General features: G+C 40.6%; 2 protein-coding genes across 4 annotated transcripts in view; one reads left to right on the top strand and one right to left on the bottom strand.

The window, feature by feature from the left end:
• The window catches only part of LOC115230874 (proteasomal ATPase-associated factor 1), a 28,563-nt gene extending 6,435 nt beyond the window's left edge, over nucleotides 1–22,128 (bottom strand). Inside the window, exons 1-9 of one of the 2 annotated variants that reach the window (XM_029800990.2) lie at nucleotides 21,977–22,128; nucleotides 20,162–20,214; nucleotides 14,568–14,671; nucleotides 13,441–13,551; nucleotides 8,889–8,984; nucleotides 8,049–8,199; nucleotides 5,492–5,686; nucleotides 4,318–4,409; nucleotides 413–528 (exon numbers count right to left, since the gene is read on the bottom strand). In XM_029800990.2, coding sequence (XP_029656850.1) covers nucleotides 413–528; nucleotides 4,318–4,409; nucleotides 5,492–5,686; nucleotides 8,049–8,199; nucleotides 8,889–8,984; nucleotides 13,441–13,551; nucleotides 14,568–14,671; nucleotides 20,162–20,214; nucleotides 21,977–22,029 — 971 coding nt within the window. In that variant the 5' untranslated portion in view covers nucleotides 22,030–22,128. Of the gene's footprint in view, nucleotides 1–412; nucleotides 529–4,317; nucleotides 4,410–5,491; nucleotides 5,687–8,048; nucleotides 8,200–8,888; nucleotides 8,985–13,440; nucleotides 13,552–14,567; nucleotides 14,672–20,161; nucleotides 20,215–21,313; nucleotides 21,451–21,976 lie in introns of those variants that run through there. The other variant, XM_036511488.1, reaches the window with a different exon arrangement.
• Nucleotides 6,027–22,182, top strand: part of LOC115228329 (WD and tetratricopeptide repeats protein 1) — a 99,660-nt gene continuing 83,504 nt past the window's right edge. The window contains exon 1 of one of the 2 annotated variants that reach the window (XM_036511475.1): nucleotides 6,027–6,037. The gene's annotated coding sequence lies outside the window, so the exon portion shown is untranslated. Of the gene's footprint in view, nucleotides 6,038–21,311; nucleotides 21,417–22,182 lie in introns of those variants that run through there. The other variant, XM_036511481.1, reaches the window with a different exon arrangement.

Raw genomic sequence — 22,182 nt, 5'->3', positions numbered from 1 at the left:
AAGCGAGGGGCTGCACCAGGCTCCAGTCTCATCTGGCTGAGTTTCTACAGCTGGATGCCCTTCCTAACGCCAACCACTCCGCGAGTGTAGTGGGTGCTTTTTACGTGCCACCTGCACAGGTGCCAGGGGGTCCGGCATCAGCCACGATCGGATCGGAGCTTTTTATGTGGAAGCCAGCCACATTTGGATGGTGCTTTTTATGTGCCACCGGCACAGAAGCCAGTCGAGGTGGCGCTGGCATCGGCCACGTTCGGATGGTGCTTTTTATGTGCTACTGGCACAGAAGCCAGTCGAGGTAGGTTTCTCATTAACAATTAATTAGTAACTTCAATGTCATGGGTCAGCTAAAGAAAACTTGACCAGGGATGTTCAAGAACAAAAGAACTCAAGAAAAGAAATTTTAAATACTAACCTGTAGTTTCGAAGATCAATAATGTCAAGCTTGCCGTTTTGTGCTCCACAGACAACCATTGTCCCTGACAGGAATGCACAGCAGTTGACAGCATCAGAACATTTATAGTGGAAAATCTGTTTGAAAAGATAAAAACAAACCAAATCAGGGATATGAAGATGAAGTGAAAGAAAACAGTTTCTAGATTATGATAACGGATTCATGCAAATAACTGCAAAAAGGAACAACAAAGTATATATGTGTTTAATAAAGACCTAATAAGGGCTCTTTGTTAAGGCTGGTACTTATTCTATCAGTCTCTTTTGCTAAACTGCTAAGTTAAGGAGGTGTAAACACACCAACACCAGTTATCAAACCATAATGGAGGACAAAAACAGACACAAACACACACACAATAGGCTTCTACTAAATCCACTCCCAAGGCTTTGGTCGGCCCAAGGCTATAGTAGAAGACACTTGCCCAAGGTGCCATGCAGTGGGACTGAACCCAGAACCATGTGGTTGGGAAGCATGTGTAAGAATTAGCACTTCCTTCTCTAAGCCTAGATTCGAAATCGAATCCAAGAATCCTCGGCTGTCCAAACCAATGCAATTAAAGGCGCGAAAGTAAGAATCCCTTTGTTCTGTCAAAAAGTGATTGATCATCTCCCTTTGACCTGCGACCTCAGCCATGTCAGGCTAAGTTCAACTGGACAAGTGATGACCTAAATAAGCACTGTGTCTGTTGCGATATGTCTGTTTTTCTAGCTGTCACAAATATTATAAATACAAGGGGGAAACAGAGAAGCGAACAATCGCAGCGGAGACGGGAGCAGACAGATCTATCTCGCCCCAAGTTTTTGGCAGACGACAGACAGAGAGAAATGCTCACAGTATTTATCGACTACTGTTTCGAATGAAACACACACACACACACACACAATCATATTCATTTCTAATATGTGCTCTATACAAGCAATTCGTAGCATTTGCTTACATTTGTATGTAGTGTACTTATGAGCCTGTAAATAAATTCCTTTTAATCATGAAACGGTTTATGTATTTGTTTACATATCCACTACACATGTTTCTTACCAAGTAGCCATGCCTGAGCTCATAATAGAAATAGCATTTTTAAGTAAATGTTCTTTGGTTAAAAAAATGAGGTAATATTTTACAGGCAATACTCATTTGAAGCCATTTCATATCATTTAAACCCGTGATTCCCAATGTGGAGTGCATGCCCCACCGGTGGGGCATGGTAATATTTTGGGGAGGCATGCGTAAGGTTATACTCTTTACTCTTTTACTTGTTTCAGTCATTTGACTGTGGCCATGCTGGAGCACTGCCTTTTAGTCGAGCAAATCGACCCCAAGACTTATTCTTTTGTAAGCTCAGTACTTATTCTATCGGCTGCTTTTGCCGAACCGCTAAGTAACGGGGACATAAACACACCAGCATTGGTTGTCAAGCAATGCTAGGGGGACAAATACAGACACACAAACACACACACACGCATATATATATATATATATATATATATATATTATATATATATATATATATATATATATACATATATACAACGGGCTTCTTTTCAGTTTCCGTCTACCAAATCCACTCACAAGGCTTTAGTCGGCCCGAGGCTATAGTAGAAGACACTTGCCCAAGGTGCCACGCAGTGGAACTGAACCCGGAACCATGTGGTTGGTAAACAAGCTACTTACCACACAGCCTAGTATACCAAAAGAGAAAGAGAGCAATTTGGGAATGAGTTATTAAAAAAAAATGATGGCAAATGAAGCCCTCACCTGAAAAATCATTATGCTAAAAATAACAGCTAACGGTCTGGTACACAGAAATATGTTATTAAGATGACTTATCTGTTGCAAACGATTTTTTTTCACCTTAAGTAAATTCCCAGGTAAACGTTTCTAATAGAAAGGCAGAAGACACCAGAAGCAAAAACAAGGAATATACACACACAGTTAAATATAGAAGTGTAAAGTATAATTTGTTACATAATCTCTATAAAGAATATGATATTGAATGGAATAATTCCCCGTTTGAAATTTTTTAATTATATATATTGGCTTCTGTGCCGGTGGCACATAAAAAGCACCATCTGAACGTGGCCGATGCCAGCGCCGCCTCGACAGGCTTCTGTGCCGGTGGAACATAAAAAGCACCATCCGAACGTGGCCGATGCCAGCGCCGCCTCGACTGGCTTCTGTGCCGGTGGCACATAAAAAGCACCATCCGAACATGGCCGATGCCAGCGCTGCCTTGACTGGCTTCCGTGCCGGTGGGACGTTAAAAGCACCAACCGATCGTGGCCGGTGCCAGACTCCCCTGGCACGTAAAAAGCACCCACTACACTCGCAGAGTGGTTGGCATTAGGAAGGGCATCCAGCTGTAGAAACACTGCCAGATCAGACTGGAGCCTGGTGCAGCCCCTGGCTTCCCAGACCCCGGTTGAACCATCCAACCCATGCTAGCGCGGAAAATGGACGTTAAACGATGATGATGATGATGACGATGATGTGTGTGTGTGTGTATGTGTGGTAGAAATCTACAGATAGACAATTTCATTAAAAATATCCATTTTTCTGAAAGTTATGATCATCCGTAGTCGGGGGCACAGAAATTTGTAGTTCTGCCGATTAAAAAATACATATTTAAAATTTGGATTTATACCCGCAAGCCATGATAAACTGTCACCAAGTTATGGGCGAAAAACTCAGCTCTTGCAAATTTTCCGAAGTCCTCTCCCCAGCCCTTGGAAAAGATTTTCTCACAATTTCTTTATAATCGTAATCTATGTCGGTTGAAAGGTATTTATATAAAATTTCATTAAAAAAGAATTTTCCTAAAAGTTATGAGGGAAAAACTCAAATCTTGTGAATTTTCCAAAGTCCTCCCCACACTGTTGCTTTCTGCGCATTTTTTCATATTCGTTTCCTACACATTTCTTTTTAGATCCATTGCAATTTTCTTTTTTTTACTGTTTCTGGGTAATATTGTAAACATTAACCAAATTTTTAATAACAAAAATGGGGCATCAGGATTTTAGAAATGATTCGGTGGAGCATAGCTAAAAATCGGTTGAGAACCACTGATTTAAACAGTTAATGCCTTTGGACCCTTTTCCTTTCCTTATATTTCCTTCACCCCAATGATTCCATACCTCATAATCCATTGCTCATTCCCTGTCCTTTTCCTCACACCTTCTCTTTATACATGCCCCTTTAATGTAGGATAGTCCTAGAATCTCACCCCCTTGCATAACCCACCTTATCACCTTTCCACTTTATCCCCCTTGCCTTTATTTAATCTCTGGCACTAATCCTTTCTCTTCTTTTCTCACCCATCCCACTAAGAGACTACTGCTCTGTTACCCTCTCCATTATCACCCTCTGCAACTATTTATTTCTCTCATCCTCACCTAGAATTATAGCTCGCTCTCTCTTTTATCTTTTTGCATTTATAGGGGCCAATTTAGGCCCTTAGACTTGTAAATCTCAAGGTAATCTTCACTAGTGCTGGTGCCATAAAAACAAAGCATCCAACACCCACTGTTATGTGGTTGGTGTTAGAAAAGGAATCCAGTTGTAGAAACCATGCTGAAGTAGACATTGGAGTATGTGGCATTAAACAATGATTACTCTGTTGATATCTTTTGACTGTACTAATTCATATTAGAAGGGAAAAAACAATTTTGTGATATGCATGCCTCTCCCAATAGAACCAACTGAACACTGAACTTATTTCTAATTCTACTGAGCTGTCTTAGAGACAAAATTTGGCAAAAGAATTTTTCAATGAGCAAAAATATTAGCACTAAAAAAAAAAACAACAAAAAAAGAAAGAAAGAAAAAGCCTTGAAACTGTAGAATAATTTCAATGATATAACTGTCCAACATACCTTTTTACGAGTCTGTAGTCCATAAGAAAGCAAACTTTTGCTTTCACAGGCCATCAGCAACATTTTACCTTCAGTTAGTACTTCTTTCTCACCTGTATTAATAAACAACAATATTTTAGATGGAACAGAATAGATATCCAACAACAGTTTATCATCCATCATTAGCATCCCATTTTGCCAAACAATAAATGTACTGAAAAATTGCTTCTTTTTCTAAATGCCTTTTCACATTTTACATCAAAGGATATTTATGTAAATGTGTGCCGCTGTCTTGTTCCAAGTTCCACAGGCTCTACATTTTTCTGACACATTCTTCCCAGATATATTTTTCTCAAGTTGCTTGTTTTTATCACTTGATCTTGGGCTGCTACAATTAAGCTTGCTGTTTCTTTTTTATAATTGCCCCTTTTTTAATCAAACCCAGAATTTTGTTCCACATATGTTTCCAGTGGCTCTGCAAAATTGGCCATGCAGAGGTTTCTCTTTGATCTGCCTGACATGCTCTCTTTGTATTTCATTCTTGTCCTTTTCTCCTATTACGCGCTTCATCACCTGTTCTTTATTAATTGTCTTTAGTAGTTTTTCTGTGCTGTTCTGTAAATACTCTTCTAGGCTTTTCCTTTCCATCTGTACACATTCTTCTACTGTTATTAAACCTCTTCTACCCTGGTCTCTCTTCAAGTACAGCCAGTTGATATCAGCTTTCAGATGGTGGGCTCCATACATTATTATTATTATCATTATTATCTGTGCCGGTGGCATGTAAAAAGCACCCACAACACTCACGGAGTGGTTGGCGTTAGGAAGGGCATCCAGCCGTAGAAACACTGCCAGATCAGACTGGGCCTGGTGCAGCCTTCTGGCTTCCCAGACCCCAACCCATGCTAGCATGGAAAGCGGACGTTAAACGATGATGATGATGATGATGATCATTATTTATGAGGAGAAGGGAAGCATTTGTCAATCGTATTCACTCAATAAATTCTAACCTCTCTCTCTTACTATCCGTATGTGTGTGTGTGTGTGTGTTTATCTCCAGTGCCAAAAAGTACTGTAACCAAAACAGGTTCTGCTTTGTGTGTCCACCAAAATCATCAGCATTCCAAACAGCTGAACCCAAACATTGCTTCCCTATACAGAAAACAGTATCTTACGTATTATAAAAGATACTTACTTGGAGGTTGGTCACATTGACCTAGCTGTATGGAGTTGTCGGTCACACCAATGGCACAACTGTTAACAGAACCAGCCATCCCTTCAAATGTACTGAGACAAACTTGTTGGCTGCAATCCCAGAGTTTGGCTGTGCCATCGCTGCTACACGATACAACATTTCGGCCTCGTTCTATAATTGCTGTATCCAACACACCTAAATATAGATGATAAATAACAATTAAAGAGATATTTCACACCAAAAATTGCATATTGATATTTCATATATATAGTATATGTATATATATATCCTGTTACTTATTTTGGTTATATATACATATATATATATATATATACTCTTTTACTTGTTTCAGTCATTTGACTGCGGCCATGCTGGTGCACCACCTTTAATCAAGCAACTCGACCCCGGGACTTATACTTTTTGTAAGCCCAGTACTTATTCTATCGGTCTCTTTTGCCGAACCGCTGAGTAACGGGGACATAAACACACCAGCATTGGTTGTCAAGCAATGCTAGAGGGACAAACACAGACACACAAACAAACACACACACACCCATATATATATATACATATATACGACGGGCTTCTTTCAGTTTCCGTCTACCAAATCCACTCACAAGGCATTGGTCGGCCCGGGGCTATAGCAGAAGACACTTGCCCAAGATGCCACGCAGTGGGACTGAACCCGGAACCATGTGGTTGGTAAGCAAGCTACTTACCACACAGCCAAACCAAAATAAGTAACAGGATGTCAATGCAGTATAACCGCATCAAGTGACTCCATTTAATAAAACAATGTAATCATTACATCAATTTAAATACAGTGCTATCTTCAGCTGCACGAAATATAAGAAAAATTATATTAATATATCTTGTGTGTTGAAAATCCATATTTCGTGCAGCTGAAGATAGTGCTGTAGTTAAATTGATGTAATGATTACATTGTTCAATTAAATGGAGCTGCTTGAAATGGTTGTACTGCATTACAACATGACATCTTGTTACTTATTTGATTTTATTCACCTTACTTTGAGCTGTGCGGATAATACCGGACTGACTTGGTGCTTCAACTTAAGTACCTAAATCAACTGAATCTTAATTACTTCGTTTTATATATATATATGTGTGTTCACATGAGTGATGGTCCCTTGCGTTAATGATTCTGCAAAGAAAGAGGCTTGGAGATGCCATTATGAAAGACTGCTGAATGTAGAGAATGAATGGGAGGAGGAGAGTCTGCCAAAGGTTGACCCAGTTGAGGGACCAGTTACCGGAATTGACAGCCAACAATCCTGATGCAATACCAGGCAGTGGCTTTCATGGTTTCTGATCTTAACTGATTGGAAGTGTTATCATGTACATTGGTTTGTCTTGGTATAAAAGATGGACTACAGCAAATATTCTGCTCAATACCACAGATTTGTTTGTCAGTTGCTTGACATTAACCAGTTGAACATGTCCCTTGGTGGTTGACGATATGTGCATCTCTGATCATGAGAAGTAGTGGGAGAACACCATAGCCATGTGTTGAGAGGAACTCTTTGGGGTTTGAATAATTCATCTCTGGAAACATGGGTGTTTCGTTCAACATCCTTAAACAAACCTTATTCAGGGACCTTTTGAGTGGGGTGGGCTATTCAACCTGAAGGAAATTCTAACTGGGCCCCACCTGCAAGGTCATGCACTGTTTATCTTGATATAAGATCACCATGTCACACACATGTGGTTGTGATGCACATGCCTGGTGTACCCTTATCAGAAGGGTAGTAATGATGGGTATATTGGGCTTCGTATAATTGTACCCTAGTGTCAATTTGATGGCATACACTACTCTCTCACTCAGTAATAATAAGAGGGTGTGCTGGCAGAATCATTAGCACACTGGGGAAAATTCTTAGCAGCATTTTGTCTGTCTTTATGTTTTGAGTTCAAATTTTGCCAAGGTCAACTTTTGCCTTTCATCCTTTCAGGGTTGATTAAATATCAGTTCAGCACTGGGGTTAGAGTAAGTGTCTTCCCTACTCTCCTCCAAATTGCTGGCATTGTGCAAGAATTAGAAAGAATTTTTGTTATTACTCTTTAATCTTTTACTTGTTTCAGTCATTGTGACTGCAGCCATCCTGGAGCACTGCCTTTAGTCGAGCAAATCAACTCCCAGGACTTATTCTTTGTAAGCCTAGTACCTATTCTATTGGTCCCTTTTGCCGAACCGCTAAGTTACGGGGACGTAAACACACAAGCATTGGTTGTCAAGCGATGTTGGACACACACACACACACATACACACACAAGCATATATATATATACGACGGGCTTCTTTCAGTTTCCGTCTACCAAATCCACTCACAAGGCTTTGGTCTGCCCGAGGCTATAGTTGAAGAAACTTGTCCAAGGTGCCACACAGTGGGACTGAACCTGGAACCATGTGGCTGGTATACAAGCTACTTACCACATAGCCACTCCTGCACCTATTAAATTTTTTTTATATATATTTGAAGAGAAGAGAGAAATAAAAAAAATGTTTTAAAAGAAAAACTTAAAGGGTCTTTTTTTTTACCTGACTTATGACCAACAAAGGTTGCAGCACATATGCCAGTGTCAGCAGCCCAAACTTTCAGTTGCATATCTGCACTGCCACTCAAAACAACAATCCCCGATGGGAATATACGACATGTGTTGACCTCACCAGAGTGGCCCGTTAAGTTGCGCTACAATTAAATCAATGGATTTCAGATTTATAATTAAAATGTAAAAAAAAATAATTACTGCAAAAAAATCTCAGCTTATTCATGTTGTAGCTATTGTAGATCTGAGCTAATTGAAGGAACATTTATGTGAGTGATAATGAGCCTGTAATACACATACTGGCAGTGTAACTTCAGAGAATTTCTGATGACATGTGACAGACTTCAAGCACAAAAAAAAATGCTTATCTACTGGCAAAGTTCTCAGGGTCACTGATCCATACAAGCCATCACACTACATGAAGAACCAGACCATATGGTGAATGATATTGTATAGCTCCAGGTTATTTCTGTTCAGACATACATGCAGCAGGTTTCTATATAGTTTTCATCTATCAAATCCACACACACTTTCAGTTGGCTGGAGGCTATAGAAGATACATCCTCAAGGTACCACACAGTAGGACTGACCCTAAAACCACATGGTTGAGAAGCAAACATTTTATCCACGTAGCCAAGCAATAATGAAAACTATCTGAATAACAAATTCATAAAAAATTAATGAAAAAAGGTCTAAATTCAATATGGCTTTAACTTTGTAACTCTTTCAATGAACTGAATTTTTAGTCAAAAATAAAGGAATTTTAAAATGAATTAAATAAATAAATGAAATATTTAAAAATCAATTTTAAGTTTGTTTATTGAAAACTTACTCTGACTTCTCCCGTGTCTGTCTGCCATACTTTCAAAGTTCCATCTGTAGAGGAAGAAACTCCCAGACCACCAGTGCTTACATCTAGACCTAACAACTGGAAATATATTAGAAAAATGAAAATGAAAGATGGAAGCTTTATTTGAAACAAGGTGAAATAATTACATTAAAAATCATTTGAATTTGTTGAGTTGAAATCAATGATCAAATCTTACATGTAAAAAAAGTTAAGATAGGGAAGAGGTGGAAAATCCCTTTTTTATTTATATAGGGGAATAGTAAATCTACCTTCTTAGCTATCATCATCATCATCATCATCATCATCATCGTTTAACGTCCGTTTTCCATGCTAGCATGGGTTGGACGGTTCAACTGGGGTCTGGGAAGCCAGAAGGCTGCACCAGGCCCAGTCTGAGCTGGCAGTGTTTCTACGGCTGGATGCCCTTCCTAATGCCAACCACTCCGTGAGTGTAGTGGGTGCTTTTTACGTGCCACCTGCACAGGTGCCAGACAGGGCTGGCAAACGGCCACAGACGGAAGGTGCTTTTTACGTGCAACTGGCACGGGGCCAGGCGAGGCTGGCAACAGCCACGATTGGATGGTGCTTTTTTTACGTGCCACCGGCACGGATGCCACTCGGGGCGGCGCTGGCCACGGCCATGATCGGATGGTTCGCTTACGTGTCACTGGCACTGGTATCGCAGCTGCAATTTCCATTGATGTTGATCGACTTCAATTTTGGTTCTGATTTCTATAAAAGAAAAAAGATCAAAGGGCAATCTCAAGCTGTAGGCTCATTAGGCCAGTTTCCCGGATTCTCTGGTGTATATACTCTCCATTGGATGAGACACCAGTCCGTTGCAGGAATACTCATTTTTGCCAGCTGAGTGGACTGGAGCAAACATGAAATGAAGTGTTTTGCTCAAGAACACAATGCATCGCCTGGTCCAGGAATTGAAACTACAATCTTATGATCATGAGTCCAACATCCTAACCACTGAGCTACGCACCTCCACTTAGCTATATAGGGAAGTATTTAAAATACTGCCTTAGCTACATAGGGAAGTAGTAAAACTTCTTTCACAGCTATAAATGGAAGGGATAAGACTATTTCTTTGACTCCTTATATAGAGAAACTGCAAAACTACCTCCTTAGCTATGAAGAAGTCACATAAAATCAGCAAAGCAACCATAAATTAAGCATATTTGAGGACATAGGAAAGATATATTACTGAAATAACCCTACTGTGACTATTTTTGATGAGGAAAACGCTGGAAATTATCAGCTCCAGGAGAGAAGTGTGTATGAATGGATGGTGGTACACTTGCACTTAGTGATTCTGAAAAGAAAAAGGCTTGGAAATGCCATTATGAAAGGCTCTGAAATGTGAAAAATGTATAGAAGAAGAGTCTCCTAAATGTTGACCCAACAGAGGGACCAGCTATCCACATTGACAGCAGTGTGATAGAAAAAGCAATTAAGGATATGGAGACAGGGAAAGCTCTTTGTCCATCAAGAATTACCACTGAAATCATCATCATCATCATCATTTAGCGTCCGTTTTCCATGCTAGCATGGGTTGGACGGTTTAACTGGGGTCTGTGAAGCCAGAAGGCTTCATCAGGCCCAGTCAGATTTGGCAGTGTTTCTACAGCTGGATGCCATTCCTAACGCCAACCACTCCGTGAGTGTAGTAGGTGCTTTTTACGTGCCATCTGCACAGGTGCCAGACAGAGCTGGCAAACGGCCACGAGCGGATGGTGTTTTTTCGTGCCACCGGCACGGGGGCCAGGCGAGGCTGGCAACGGACACGAGCGGATGGTACTTTTACGTGCCAACGGCACGGGGGCCAGGCGAGGCTGGCAACGGACACGAACGGATGGTGCTTTTACGTGCTACCGGCACGGGGGCCAGGCGAGGCTGGCAACGGACACGAGCAGATGGTGCTTTTACGTGCTACAGGCACGGGGGCCAGGCGAGGCAGGCAACGGACACGAGCGGATGGTGCTTTTATGTGCCAACGGCACGGGGGCCAGGCGAGGCTGGCAACGGACACGAACGGATGGTACTTTTACGTGCTACCGGCACAGGGCCAGGCGAGGCTGGCAACGGACACAAGCGGATGGTGCTTTTACGTGCCAATGGCACGGGGGCCAGGCGGGGCTGGCAATGGACACAAACGGATGGTGCTTCTACGTGCTACCAGCATGGGGGCCAGGCGAGGCTGGCAACGGACACGAGCGGATGGAGCTTTATGTGCCAATGGCACGGGGGCCAGGCGAAGCTGGCAATGGACAAACGATCGGATGGTTTGCTTAACCACAGCTGCAATTTCCACTGATGTTGATTTGGTTTGATTTTGACTGTTCTCACTGGTCTTGCCGGGTCTTCTCATGCACAGCATACTTCCATAGGTCTCGGTCTCTAGTCATTTCCTTGGTGAGACCTAAAGTTCGAAGGTCGTGCTTCACCACCTCGTCCCAGGTTTTCCTGGGTCTACCTCTTCCACAGGTTCCCTCAACTGCTAGGGTGTGGCACTTTTGCACACAACTATCTTCACCCATTCTCGTCACATGCCCATACCAGCGCAGATGTCTCTCTTGCACACCACAACTGATGCTTCTTAGGTTCAACTTTTCTCTCAAGGTACTTACACTCTGTCGATTATGAACACTGACATTACACATCCATCAGAGCATACTGGCTTCATTTCTTGCGAGCTTACGCATATCCTCAGCAGTCACAGCCCATGTTTCACTACCATGTAGCATGGCTGTACGTACACATGCATCATACAGTCTGCCTTTTACTCTGAGCGAGAGGCCTTTTGTCACCAGCAGAGGTAAGAGCTCCCTAAACTTTGCCCAGGCTATCCTTACTCTAGCCGTTACACTTTCAGCACACCCACCCCCACTACTGACTTGGTCACCAAGATAACGGAAGCTATCAACTACTTCTAGTTTTACCCCCTGGAAAGTGACGGAAGTTGTTTTCTGCAGACTTTCAGATGTTAATGCTCCCGAGCATCTGCCACATACAAAAACCATCTTCCTAGTTAGCCTTCCTTTGACATTGCTGCACCTCTTATGTGTCCATAGCTTACACTTGGTGCATCTTATAGAGTTTCTACCTACACCTTTTCTACAGATCGAGCAGGGCCATCTACCTGAAGGCGTTTGTGATTTGTCTACCTTCCTACTTATTACGACTTTGGTTTTAACTAGATTGACTCTAAGGCCCTTCGATTCTAAACCTTGCTTCCACACCTGAAACTTCTCCTCCAGTTCTGATAGTAACTCAGCAATTAGAGCAAGGTCATCAGCATAGAGGAGCTCCCAGGGGCATCCTGTCTTGAATTCCTCCGTTATTGCCTGGAGGACTATGATAAATAGGAGGGGGCTGAGGACTGAGCCTTGGTGGACCCCTACCTCTACCCGGAATTCTTCACTGTACTTGTTGCCAACCCTCACCTTACTAGCAGCATCCCTGTACATGGCTTGCACAGCTCTCACTAACCATTCATCTATCCCTAGTTTCCTCATTGACCACCAGATGAGGGATCGGGGGAACCTGTCGAAGGCTTTCTCCATGTCAACAAAAGCCAGGTACAGGGGCTTATCTTTGGCTAGGTATTTCTCCTGCAGCTGCCTTACCAGGAATATAGCATCAGTGGTACTTTTCCCTGGCACAAACCCAAACTGCATCTCATCTAAACTAACTCTCTCTCTAATTAGTTGGCTTATGACCCTCTCTGTAACCTTCATCACCTGATCCAACAGCTTGATACCTCTGTAATTATTTGTATCTAGGGCATCACCTTTACCTTTGTAGCAGTTGACTATTATGCTGCTACACCAGTCATTGGGTATGACTCCTTCATGTATCACCTGGTTAACTATACGGGTGACTAGGCTATAGCCGACACTACCAGATATTTTGAGCATCTCTGCAGTGATACCTGATGGGCCTGGGGCTTTCCCTGTCTTCATGCTTCTAATTGCCTTAACTACCAAGGAACTATCAACCCTGATAGCTGGTCCCTCTGTTGGGTCAACATTCGGCAGACTCTCTTTATCCCATTCATTTTCTTTATTCAGCAACCTTTCATAGTGGTGTCTCCAAGCCTCTCTCTTTGCATCCTCGTTTAGCGCAAGTGAACCATCTTCCATGCGAACACACTTCTCTCCTACCACATCACAATTCTCTCTCACACACTGTCTTGCAATGCGAAACACCTCCAGTCTTTGGTCCTCACGGCACAGAACATTGGCAAATTTTTTCTTATCTGCTTCCCCTCTGGCTAGATAGACCTGTCTCCTAGCTTCCCTTTTAGCAGTCTGATACAATTCCCTGCTACCACCATTCTTCCAGTGCTTCCAAGTCTGTCTCTTTTCTCTAATAGACCTGTCTACAACACTGTTCCACCACCACGTTATTTGAAATGGTCAAATAAATGTTCAATCCAATATTATATAAAGCATCAATAGTCAACAGCAGTAAAAAAAAAAAAAGGAAAAACCGAGGGTGGGGAGAAGAAAAATGAGTTTCTTACAGATTTGTTTGGATCATGGATAGCAGGAAAACTCTTCAAAGGACTTAGGAATGTCATGAAATTAGAAGGTTGACTTGAGCATTCATCACTGTAGCAAATATCAATTTTTTGCTGCAAAACATGTAAAACAGTATTTCTTTGACATTATAACAATTTATTACAAAGTTATTACTGCATCTATAATTCTTTCTAATATAGGTGATGGTGCCACATAAAAAGCACCCAGTACACTCTGTAAAGTGGTTGGCATTAGGAAGGACATCCAGCTGTAGCGACCAAGCCAAAACAGGCTATGGAACCTTGTGCAGGCCCCTGGCCTTGCCAGTTCCTGTCAAGCCATCCAACCCATACCAGCATGGAAAATGGATGCCAAATAATGATGATGATGAAGATGGCAGAGAGAAGCCTAGTATTAGCTTTAAATCATTATCATCACCATTCAATGGCTATGTTCCATGCTGGCATGGGTTAGACGGTTTGAAAGGAACTACACTGACCTCCAATGTCTGCTTTGGCATGGTTTCATAGCTGTATGGTGGTTTTTGTTTTAGTCGTGGAGTTAAGTGACATCCAACAAACGCTCAAGTTTTTCCCCAAATCCAGGGTTTTTATAACTGCTCAACTTGACTAAAAAGAATTGAAATTCAGGACAAATATTCTTTACGAAACTTTTAGAATCTTTATATGAGCAGTTATATTAACCAATGGCAAAAAACGAAAATGATAATTTTTCGGCAAAGACATTACGTCATATTGCCAATTCGCGCCATATTTCAAAATGGCTAAAATGGTTATTGCTACAGCTGGATGCCCTTCTTAATACCAATATTTTTTAGATTAAGAGTAAAAGGTACCATTAGCAGAAAAGATCATATTATTTTTACCATTTAACTGTGAAATTAAATTTCATGGTTATTCCAGTAATGCTGCTAAACATCTATCAAAAAATAGAATTGATATGTTCTCTAAGTCTTGCTAACTCAATAAACTTGACATATTTCAATAGAAAATAGTTTTAAACATAACATTCCTCAATAAAAGAGAGGTATATAAAACTGCTTTCTGCAGGGTAATGAAATTCTGAATGGATGTATCTGCTTTTCACAGTAAAAGATTTAAATACTTACCCCTTGAATTCTCTTGACAGAAAAACCATTATTGCCAACGACATTGGGAAGACCAGGGGCAGCAATACTTTGTGTAACCAACTGACCTCTAACTGTAGGTTTGGCTAAAGAAGTAAATTTTATATAACGGATTAATACGGATAGAGAAAATGAAATACTGCAAAGAATGACTACTATAATCCGAACAGAACTACATTAAATGAAATATGAAGATGAAAGTTATAATTTATCAAAGCTTATGTGAACAAAGTAATTATATTTAAAAAATTAATTATAGACCATCATCATCATCATCACTTAACGTCCGTTTTCCATGCTAGCATGGTTGGACGGTTTGACCGGGGTCTGGGAAGCCAGGAGGCTGCACCAGGCTCCAAGTTGATCTGGCAAGGTTTCTACAGCTGGATGCCCTTCCTGGCGCCAACCACTCCATGAGTGTAGTGGGTGCTTTTTACGTGCCACCAGCAGAGGTGCCAAACGAGGCTGGATATGGCCACGATCGGTTGGTGCTTTTTACGTGCCAGACCATGAGGAAATTATAATATCTACTGCCATGATGTGATTGTCATTGTCTTAAACTCATTTTTACAAGCATGCTTGATGTATTTTGGCAAAACATTGAGAGCATCATGAGCCGTGCAACAGCCATGAAACATACCCTTAATGGAAATGGTTGCAACAGAGTGCATATCATCATCATCGTTTAGCGTCTGCTTTCCATGCTGGCATGGGTTGGACGGTTCAACTGGGGTCTGGGAAGCCAGAAGGCTGCACCAGGCCCAGTCTGATCTGGCAATGTTTCTATGGCTGGATGCCCTTCCTAACGCCAACTACTCTGTGAGTGTAGTGGGTGCTTTTTACGTGCCACCGGCACAGGTGCCAAACAAGGCTGGCAAATGGCCACGATCGGATGGTGCTTTTTACGTGCCACCGGCATGGAGGCCAGGCCAGGCTGGCAACAGCCATGATCGGATGGTGCTTTTTACGTGCCATGTAAGTAATAAAAAATGATGATCATTATAATTTAATATTGGATTTCCATGCCAGCATAGGCTGGAGGGTTGGATGGTTTGGCAGAAGTTGGTGAGCCAGAAAACTATACCAAGCTCTACTGTCTGCTACGACATGATTTGTGTGGCCAGATGCCCTTCTTAACAAGAGCAACTTTACAGAGTGTTCTGGGTGTTTTTTTTTACATGACACTAGCACCAGTGAAATAACTTGCGTGACAAAACCCCTCAGCTGAGTGAGGAGTAGTATTGAGGGAGGTGGTTTTGTGCCAGATGAAGAGAGGTTAGAGTATGAACAGAGGGATAGAAACAGGTGTCATGCAGTAGAGATATGTGGCTACATCAGCTGGAAAAGGAGAGAGAGAGAGAGAGAGAAGCTAGGGAAGATGGAGTATACCTATTTCTTTACTATCCACAAGGGGCAAAACATAGAGGGGACAAACAAGGACAGACATAGGTATTAAGTCGATTATATCGATCCCAGTGCGTAACTGGTACTTACTTAATCGACCCCGAATGGATGAAAGGTAAAGTCAACCTTGGCGGATACCCTCACGTTATAGATGTATCTAAGTTGTATAAAGGATTGGATAGTGGGCAGGAAGGTTTGCAAGAGTGCCAATGGAAAGTGAGAGATGCTGGGGAAGGGAATGCAGTGAGTGAACATGGATGGAGAGAGGAGTGTCAGGAAGATGGGTTGTGTGTGTGTGAGAGAGAGATAGAGAGAGAGAGAGACAGACAGACAGAGACGAAGAGAGAGAGAGAGAGATTCGTCAGGGATAAATTGTGTACAGGTATGTTTTCAAGTGGGCAAAAGGAGAGTGGAAGATAGAGGAGAGGGGAATGCAGTGAGAGGTGAACATGGGAGAATGGAGGAAGACCTGTTAGGGTGATGAGTTGTGGGGGTTAGAGTATAATGAGTTATGGGGGAGTGGAGCATAGACATGTGTTTAGGGTCTCATTTTTACTAAGATGGATGAATCTTCTCAAGCACAGAAAGATACCAATTATCTTTGTTCTTTGCCATCTCCCCTGGGAAGCTCATCATCTGAAAGTCTTTCTTTTCCACAAGTTCCATCCACATTTAGGAATCTTCACTTATTTATGCAACTGTCCTCATCCATATACATCTCATAACCAAACCAACCCAGTCTTCTCTCTTACACACTTTATCTGATACCACTTATGCCTAGTTTTTCTTTCAACACATTTACACTTTATTGTTCATGCACTCCGACTCTGTACATCCAGCAGAGCATGCTAGCTTCTTTAGAGCATTCACAGCCCACATTTCACAACCAGTACCGCCTGCCTGGCCCCCGTGCCAGTGGCATGTAAAAGCACCCACTACACTCTCGGAGTGGTTGGCATTAGGAAGGGCATCCAGCTGTAGAACTCTGCCAGGTCAAGATTGGAGCCTGGTGCAGCCATCTGGTTCGCCAGTCCTCAGTCAAATCGTCCAACCCATGCTAGCATGGAAAGCGGACTTTAAACGATGATGATGATGATAGCACCTCTGTTCATACACAAGCATCATACAATCCCTCTTTCACTCTGGGGGAAAGGCCCTTGTTACCTACAAAAGTAATACCTCTCTGAACTTAACCCAGCCAGTTCAGATTCTAGTGTCTGTGCCTTCAGAGCATCCTCCTCTGCTGCTAATTATAACAACTAAGCACAGAAAAATGTTTACTACCTCTAAGGATCTACCTGGGGGTTTGAGGGAATTTATTTCCTGAGTATTCTTAGTGTTTATTGTTTATGCACATCTGCCACACACAAAGACTACTTTCCCCGTTAACCTTCCTGTAATTCAGCTGCACTTTGGTGTCCATAATTTGCACTGGGTACACCATATAGAATTTCTACCTAAACCATTTCTACATATTGAGCAGGAGTATTTTCCTGAAGGGATTAGTAATTTGTATGCTTTCTTGCTTACTAAGACTTTGGTCTTTGCTAAGTCAACTCTAAGGCCCTTTGAGTCCAAGCCTTGCTTACACACCTGAAATTACTTCTCTAACCTTAGCAGAGATTCAGCTATAAGAACAAACCCATCAGCATAGAGCTTTCATGGGCACCCAGTCCTGAACTCCTCTGTTATAGCCTGGAGGACTATAATAAATAAGAGGGATCTAAGAACCAAGCCCTGTCAAAGGCTTTCTTCATGTCAACAAATGCCAAGGGTAAATGCTTCTTAAGTTGCCTTACTAAGAAGACAGCATGAATAGTGCTTTTCCCTGCCACAAGACCAAACTGCATCTTATCTAGGTTAGCTCTCTCTTTCTAATTAGATGAGCCTTTCTGAAACTTTCACAACCTGGTCCAATAATTTGGTACCTCTATAATTATTTCTGTCTACAGCACCTTCCTTATCTTTGTCGTAGTTGACTACAATGCTACTACACCAATCATTGGGTATAATACCTGACTAATATATATGGGTGACTAGGCCATGTACCACTCCACCAGATATTTTAAGCATTTCAGTGGTCATTCTTGATGGACAAAGAGCTTTCCCTGTCTCCAATTGCTTTTTCTATCACACTGCTGTCAATGTGGATAGCTGGTCCCTCTGTTGGGTCAACATTTAGGAGACTCTTCTTCTATACATTTTTCACATTTCAGAGCCTTTCATAATGGCATTTCCAAGCCTTTTTCTTTTCAGAATCACTAAGTGCAAGTGTACCACCATCCATTCATACACACTTCTCTCCTGGAGCTGATAATTTCCAGCGTTTTCCTCATCAAAAATAGCCACAGTAGGGTTAAATGCAGTTAGGAGGAATTAGGGGTTAACTAATGTTAATCTTCAGCCAAGCAAGGGATAAGATTCTAAAATTTTCTGGTTACTAAACTTTGCCAATGGAAGTATGACCTTGAACTGAATTATCTAAGTTGCTACAAAGAATATTCATAGAAAATAAAAAATTAGATAGTGCCAGGAAACATGACTGATATTTTTCTAATCATTGTATTTAATGGTTATTTTTAATGTTGAAAATATTGGTAATAGTCAAACATAATTTTTAATTACTTACATATATGGATAGCACCTCATTATAATTAAATTATCAATAAATCATATTTACTAACATCACTGAATATTTTACAGAAACGTTTAATATAATAAGTTAGTTGCAAAAGCAATGGTTAAAGTTCCACTGATGAAGTCTAATAACCAAACAAACTCAGAGTTGTCTCCCTTGCTTGTTTAGCCAAAAGGTGACAAGCTGGCAAAATCGTTAGCATGCTGGACGATATACTTAATGACATTTCATCTGTCCTAATGTTCTATGTTCAATTTCCACTGAGATCAACTTTGCCCTTCATACTTTCAGAATCAATAAGTACTAGTTGTGCACTGGAGTTGATCTATAATAATTGACTTAGCCCCTCTCCCGAAATTGCTGGCCTTGTGCCAAAATATGAAACCAATATTAAGAAGCTATAAGATGGCAAGCTGGTAGAATCATTAGTACGCTGGGCAAAATACTTATTCTACAACTGGATGCTCCTCTTGATGCCAACTTTTACCTGAGGGGCGATTACATCGACCCCAGTGCGTAACTGGTACTTATTTAATCGACCCTGAAAGGATGAAAGGCAAAGTCGACCTCGGTGGAATTTGAACTCAGAACATAGCAGCAGACGAAATACTGCTCAGCATTTCGCCCGGTGTGCTAACGTTTCTACCAGCTTGCTGCCTTTGAATGATGTATATAACAATAGGATTTTTCTCTGCAACTCCACCAATCATTCATGCATTCAATATATTTCACCAACCTTATTCTGAAATGGAAAACAACTATAAAACTAAAACAGACAATGATGATGTTATGGGTTGTGGAATATGAGGAAAGAGAAAACTATGGAGAGTGTTCAAGGAATGTTTCTGACAAGGGTAGATGTGCTGAGAGTTGATCGCAAGATGCTGGATCTCACAAGGGAGAAAACAAAACAAAAAAATGCAAAAAGTGGCAGGATGCTGTGTTGTGGATAACCTATCCAACCTTTGCAAATATGAAAAAAGAAAAAAATCCAGATATAGGCGCAGGAGTGGCTGTGTGGTAAGTAGTTTGCTTACCAACCACATGGTTCTGGGTTCAGTCCCACTGCGTGGCACCTTGGGCAAGTGTCTTCCACTATAGCCTCGGGCCGACCAAAGCCTTGTGAGTGGATTTGGTAGACGGAAACTGAAAGAAGCCCGTCGTATATATGTATATATATATATGTGTGCGTGTGGTGTTTGTCCCCCTAGCATTGCTTGACAACCAATGCTGGTGTACCTATGTCCCCGTCACTTGGCGGTTCGGCAAAAGAGACCGATAGAATAAGTACTGTGCTTACAAAGAATAAGTCCCGGGGTCGAGTTGCTCGACTAAAGGCGGTGCTCCAGCATGGCCGCAGTCAAATGACTGAAACAAGTAAAAGAGTATATAAAATAATGATGATGATGATGCTTGTGATAAACTTTTTCTACTTTTAAGGTTTAATAAATCAATGTTATTCTTCTTGTCTGGAGATGGAGAATTGTTAAAGAATTAAATTATAGAGGTGAAAAACTGATTGGAAAATATATACCTGAAGTTTCTGAGAGATCTTGAAGTGCAACCCATGCTCTTCCATGATTTTCTCTAAAATGAAACAAACAATATTTAACTGCATACCCAATTAAACAAACACTTTAATAAAATGATATTAATTAAATGTCTAAATTTTATTAATCTCACCTTTAGAGATTAAGACATGCTAATATCTACACTACGTTTTCTATCAGTTTGATCTCTGATTATCACCAGATATCATATTCCTGCGTCTGTATATACTGCCAAACTGGATTCGAACTAGGACTCTTTAGTTATAAACTAAGAGCATAAAACTCTTATACCTCAGTAACTTTGTAGATTAGACCGTTTAAAATAAAAGTTCCTAGTTCGAATCCATGTTTGGTACCATACACACATCTAGGAATATGACACCTGAAGATGATGATGATGCAGGTGAAACTGATCAAAACGTTGTGCAAATGTAAACATTAAAAACAAATATCAATAAAATATTAATCTTTAGCTTTGGTGAAAGGTCACATATTGGTGAGGAACCGCTATGGCGATTAAATGGAATTCAAACTATTCCTAGGACGTATTATCGGGAGCTAAGCTAAAGGGAGATAACTACATACAGCACTAAATTCTAAAATATTTTGTCTTCAAATTTTCGAGATGAACTTTTTTTTACATATTCCAAAAGAATTTCCCATAAGTATATAAAACTGAGTTAACTTCAAAAAAATCTCAAAATAGGCGGAAATAGTTATTAATCAATAGTACCACAACAAAACGCAATATATACATACATCTATATATATATATATATCTATATATATAGCACATTACGGATGGAGTACTCAATACGCAAAAGTAGAGTTAAAGTAATGCAATAAAAAAATGCACGCGCACAAGACAGTGTAGTACAAATATTTTAATATTAATATTCGTACTTCCTCGTATATTTTCGCGTTTATCCTTACACAAATACATATGCAACTGTGATGAACAAGATGAAAAGCGGAGGAAAAAATATCAAACTAAACAGTCAATAGTCACCAGGAAAAAAGGTATTTTTAAAAATTCGTTAAGCTATAATTAAACTTAAAGACTGACAAAACGATCAGCGTTTAGATTGAAATTTTCAGCGTCTATTTAAGTAGTAAAATATAATGAATGAATTTACTTGAAAAGAACTTGATCCACTTGTACTTGATAAACATCGACAAACAAACGATATACCACATAGATTTCACATAGAATGAAGATAGAAGTGTTTGTAGTAAAAGGTAGAGAAATCTGCTTCATCAGTGTTTATATATGATAGACGGGGTTTTTAGCATCTGACACTTGGAAGTGTGGTCCTTACCGACTAGAATTAAATTTCTTTTAATAAGTATACGACAGAAAAAACAAACAGGGTCGAGTCAAGAGGCGAGACTTTACCGACAGCCAAAAATCTGTTTGTTTACGAAAAGAATAAAAATAGATATTCTGTCCCGAAACACTTCTGAAAAATCTCTACCTATATATTTTGTTTTATTTACGGCTGTCGTTTAATAAATCCAGAGTATTGATTCCTTAAATATAACGATAGATATAGAAACATTATATATATTTTTCTCTCTATTCGACTAAAAGAAACGAATGAATGGAACACATTTTTAATGAAATGTACATCGCAAAGATCCTCGCGAAATGCATCAGTCTTTGACTAAGCGACTCATAAGTCGAATTATCCCTAACAAAATTACTCAAATAAGGAAAAACAGTTGAGGATTCTTGTTCGCCTGTCCCACCTCATTGCTGTCCACTAATTTAAAGAGAGCAGTGATATACGTATTCGTACCTGAGACAAACATCCCAGTCACATTGCAACAGCAATCTCCGACATGCGGCCATTGTTATTGCTGAAAAGCGGTTTGGCGGAAGCCTTGAGATGCACAGACTTTTTTTTTCTTTATTTCATAATTGGTCTTTTTTTAGAGTTATGTCGTTTATTATATTATTTACAAAGAAACGAGAAGCTTTTTAGTTTATTTGCTGACGATTAAT

The sequence above is a fragment of the Octopus sinensis genome, linkage group LG2 (genome assembly GCF_006345805.1).
Source record: "Octopus sinensis linkage group LG2, ASM634580v1, whole genome shotgun sequence".
In the NCBI taxonomy this organism is placed as follows: Eukaryota; Metazoa; Mollusca; class Cephalopoda; order Octopoda; family Octopodidae; genus Octopus; species Octopus sinensis.
The sequence above is the reverse complement of the archived record's forward strand: the minus strand, read 5'-3'. Positions and strand labels throughout refer to the sequence as shown.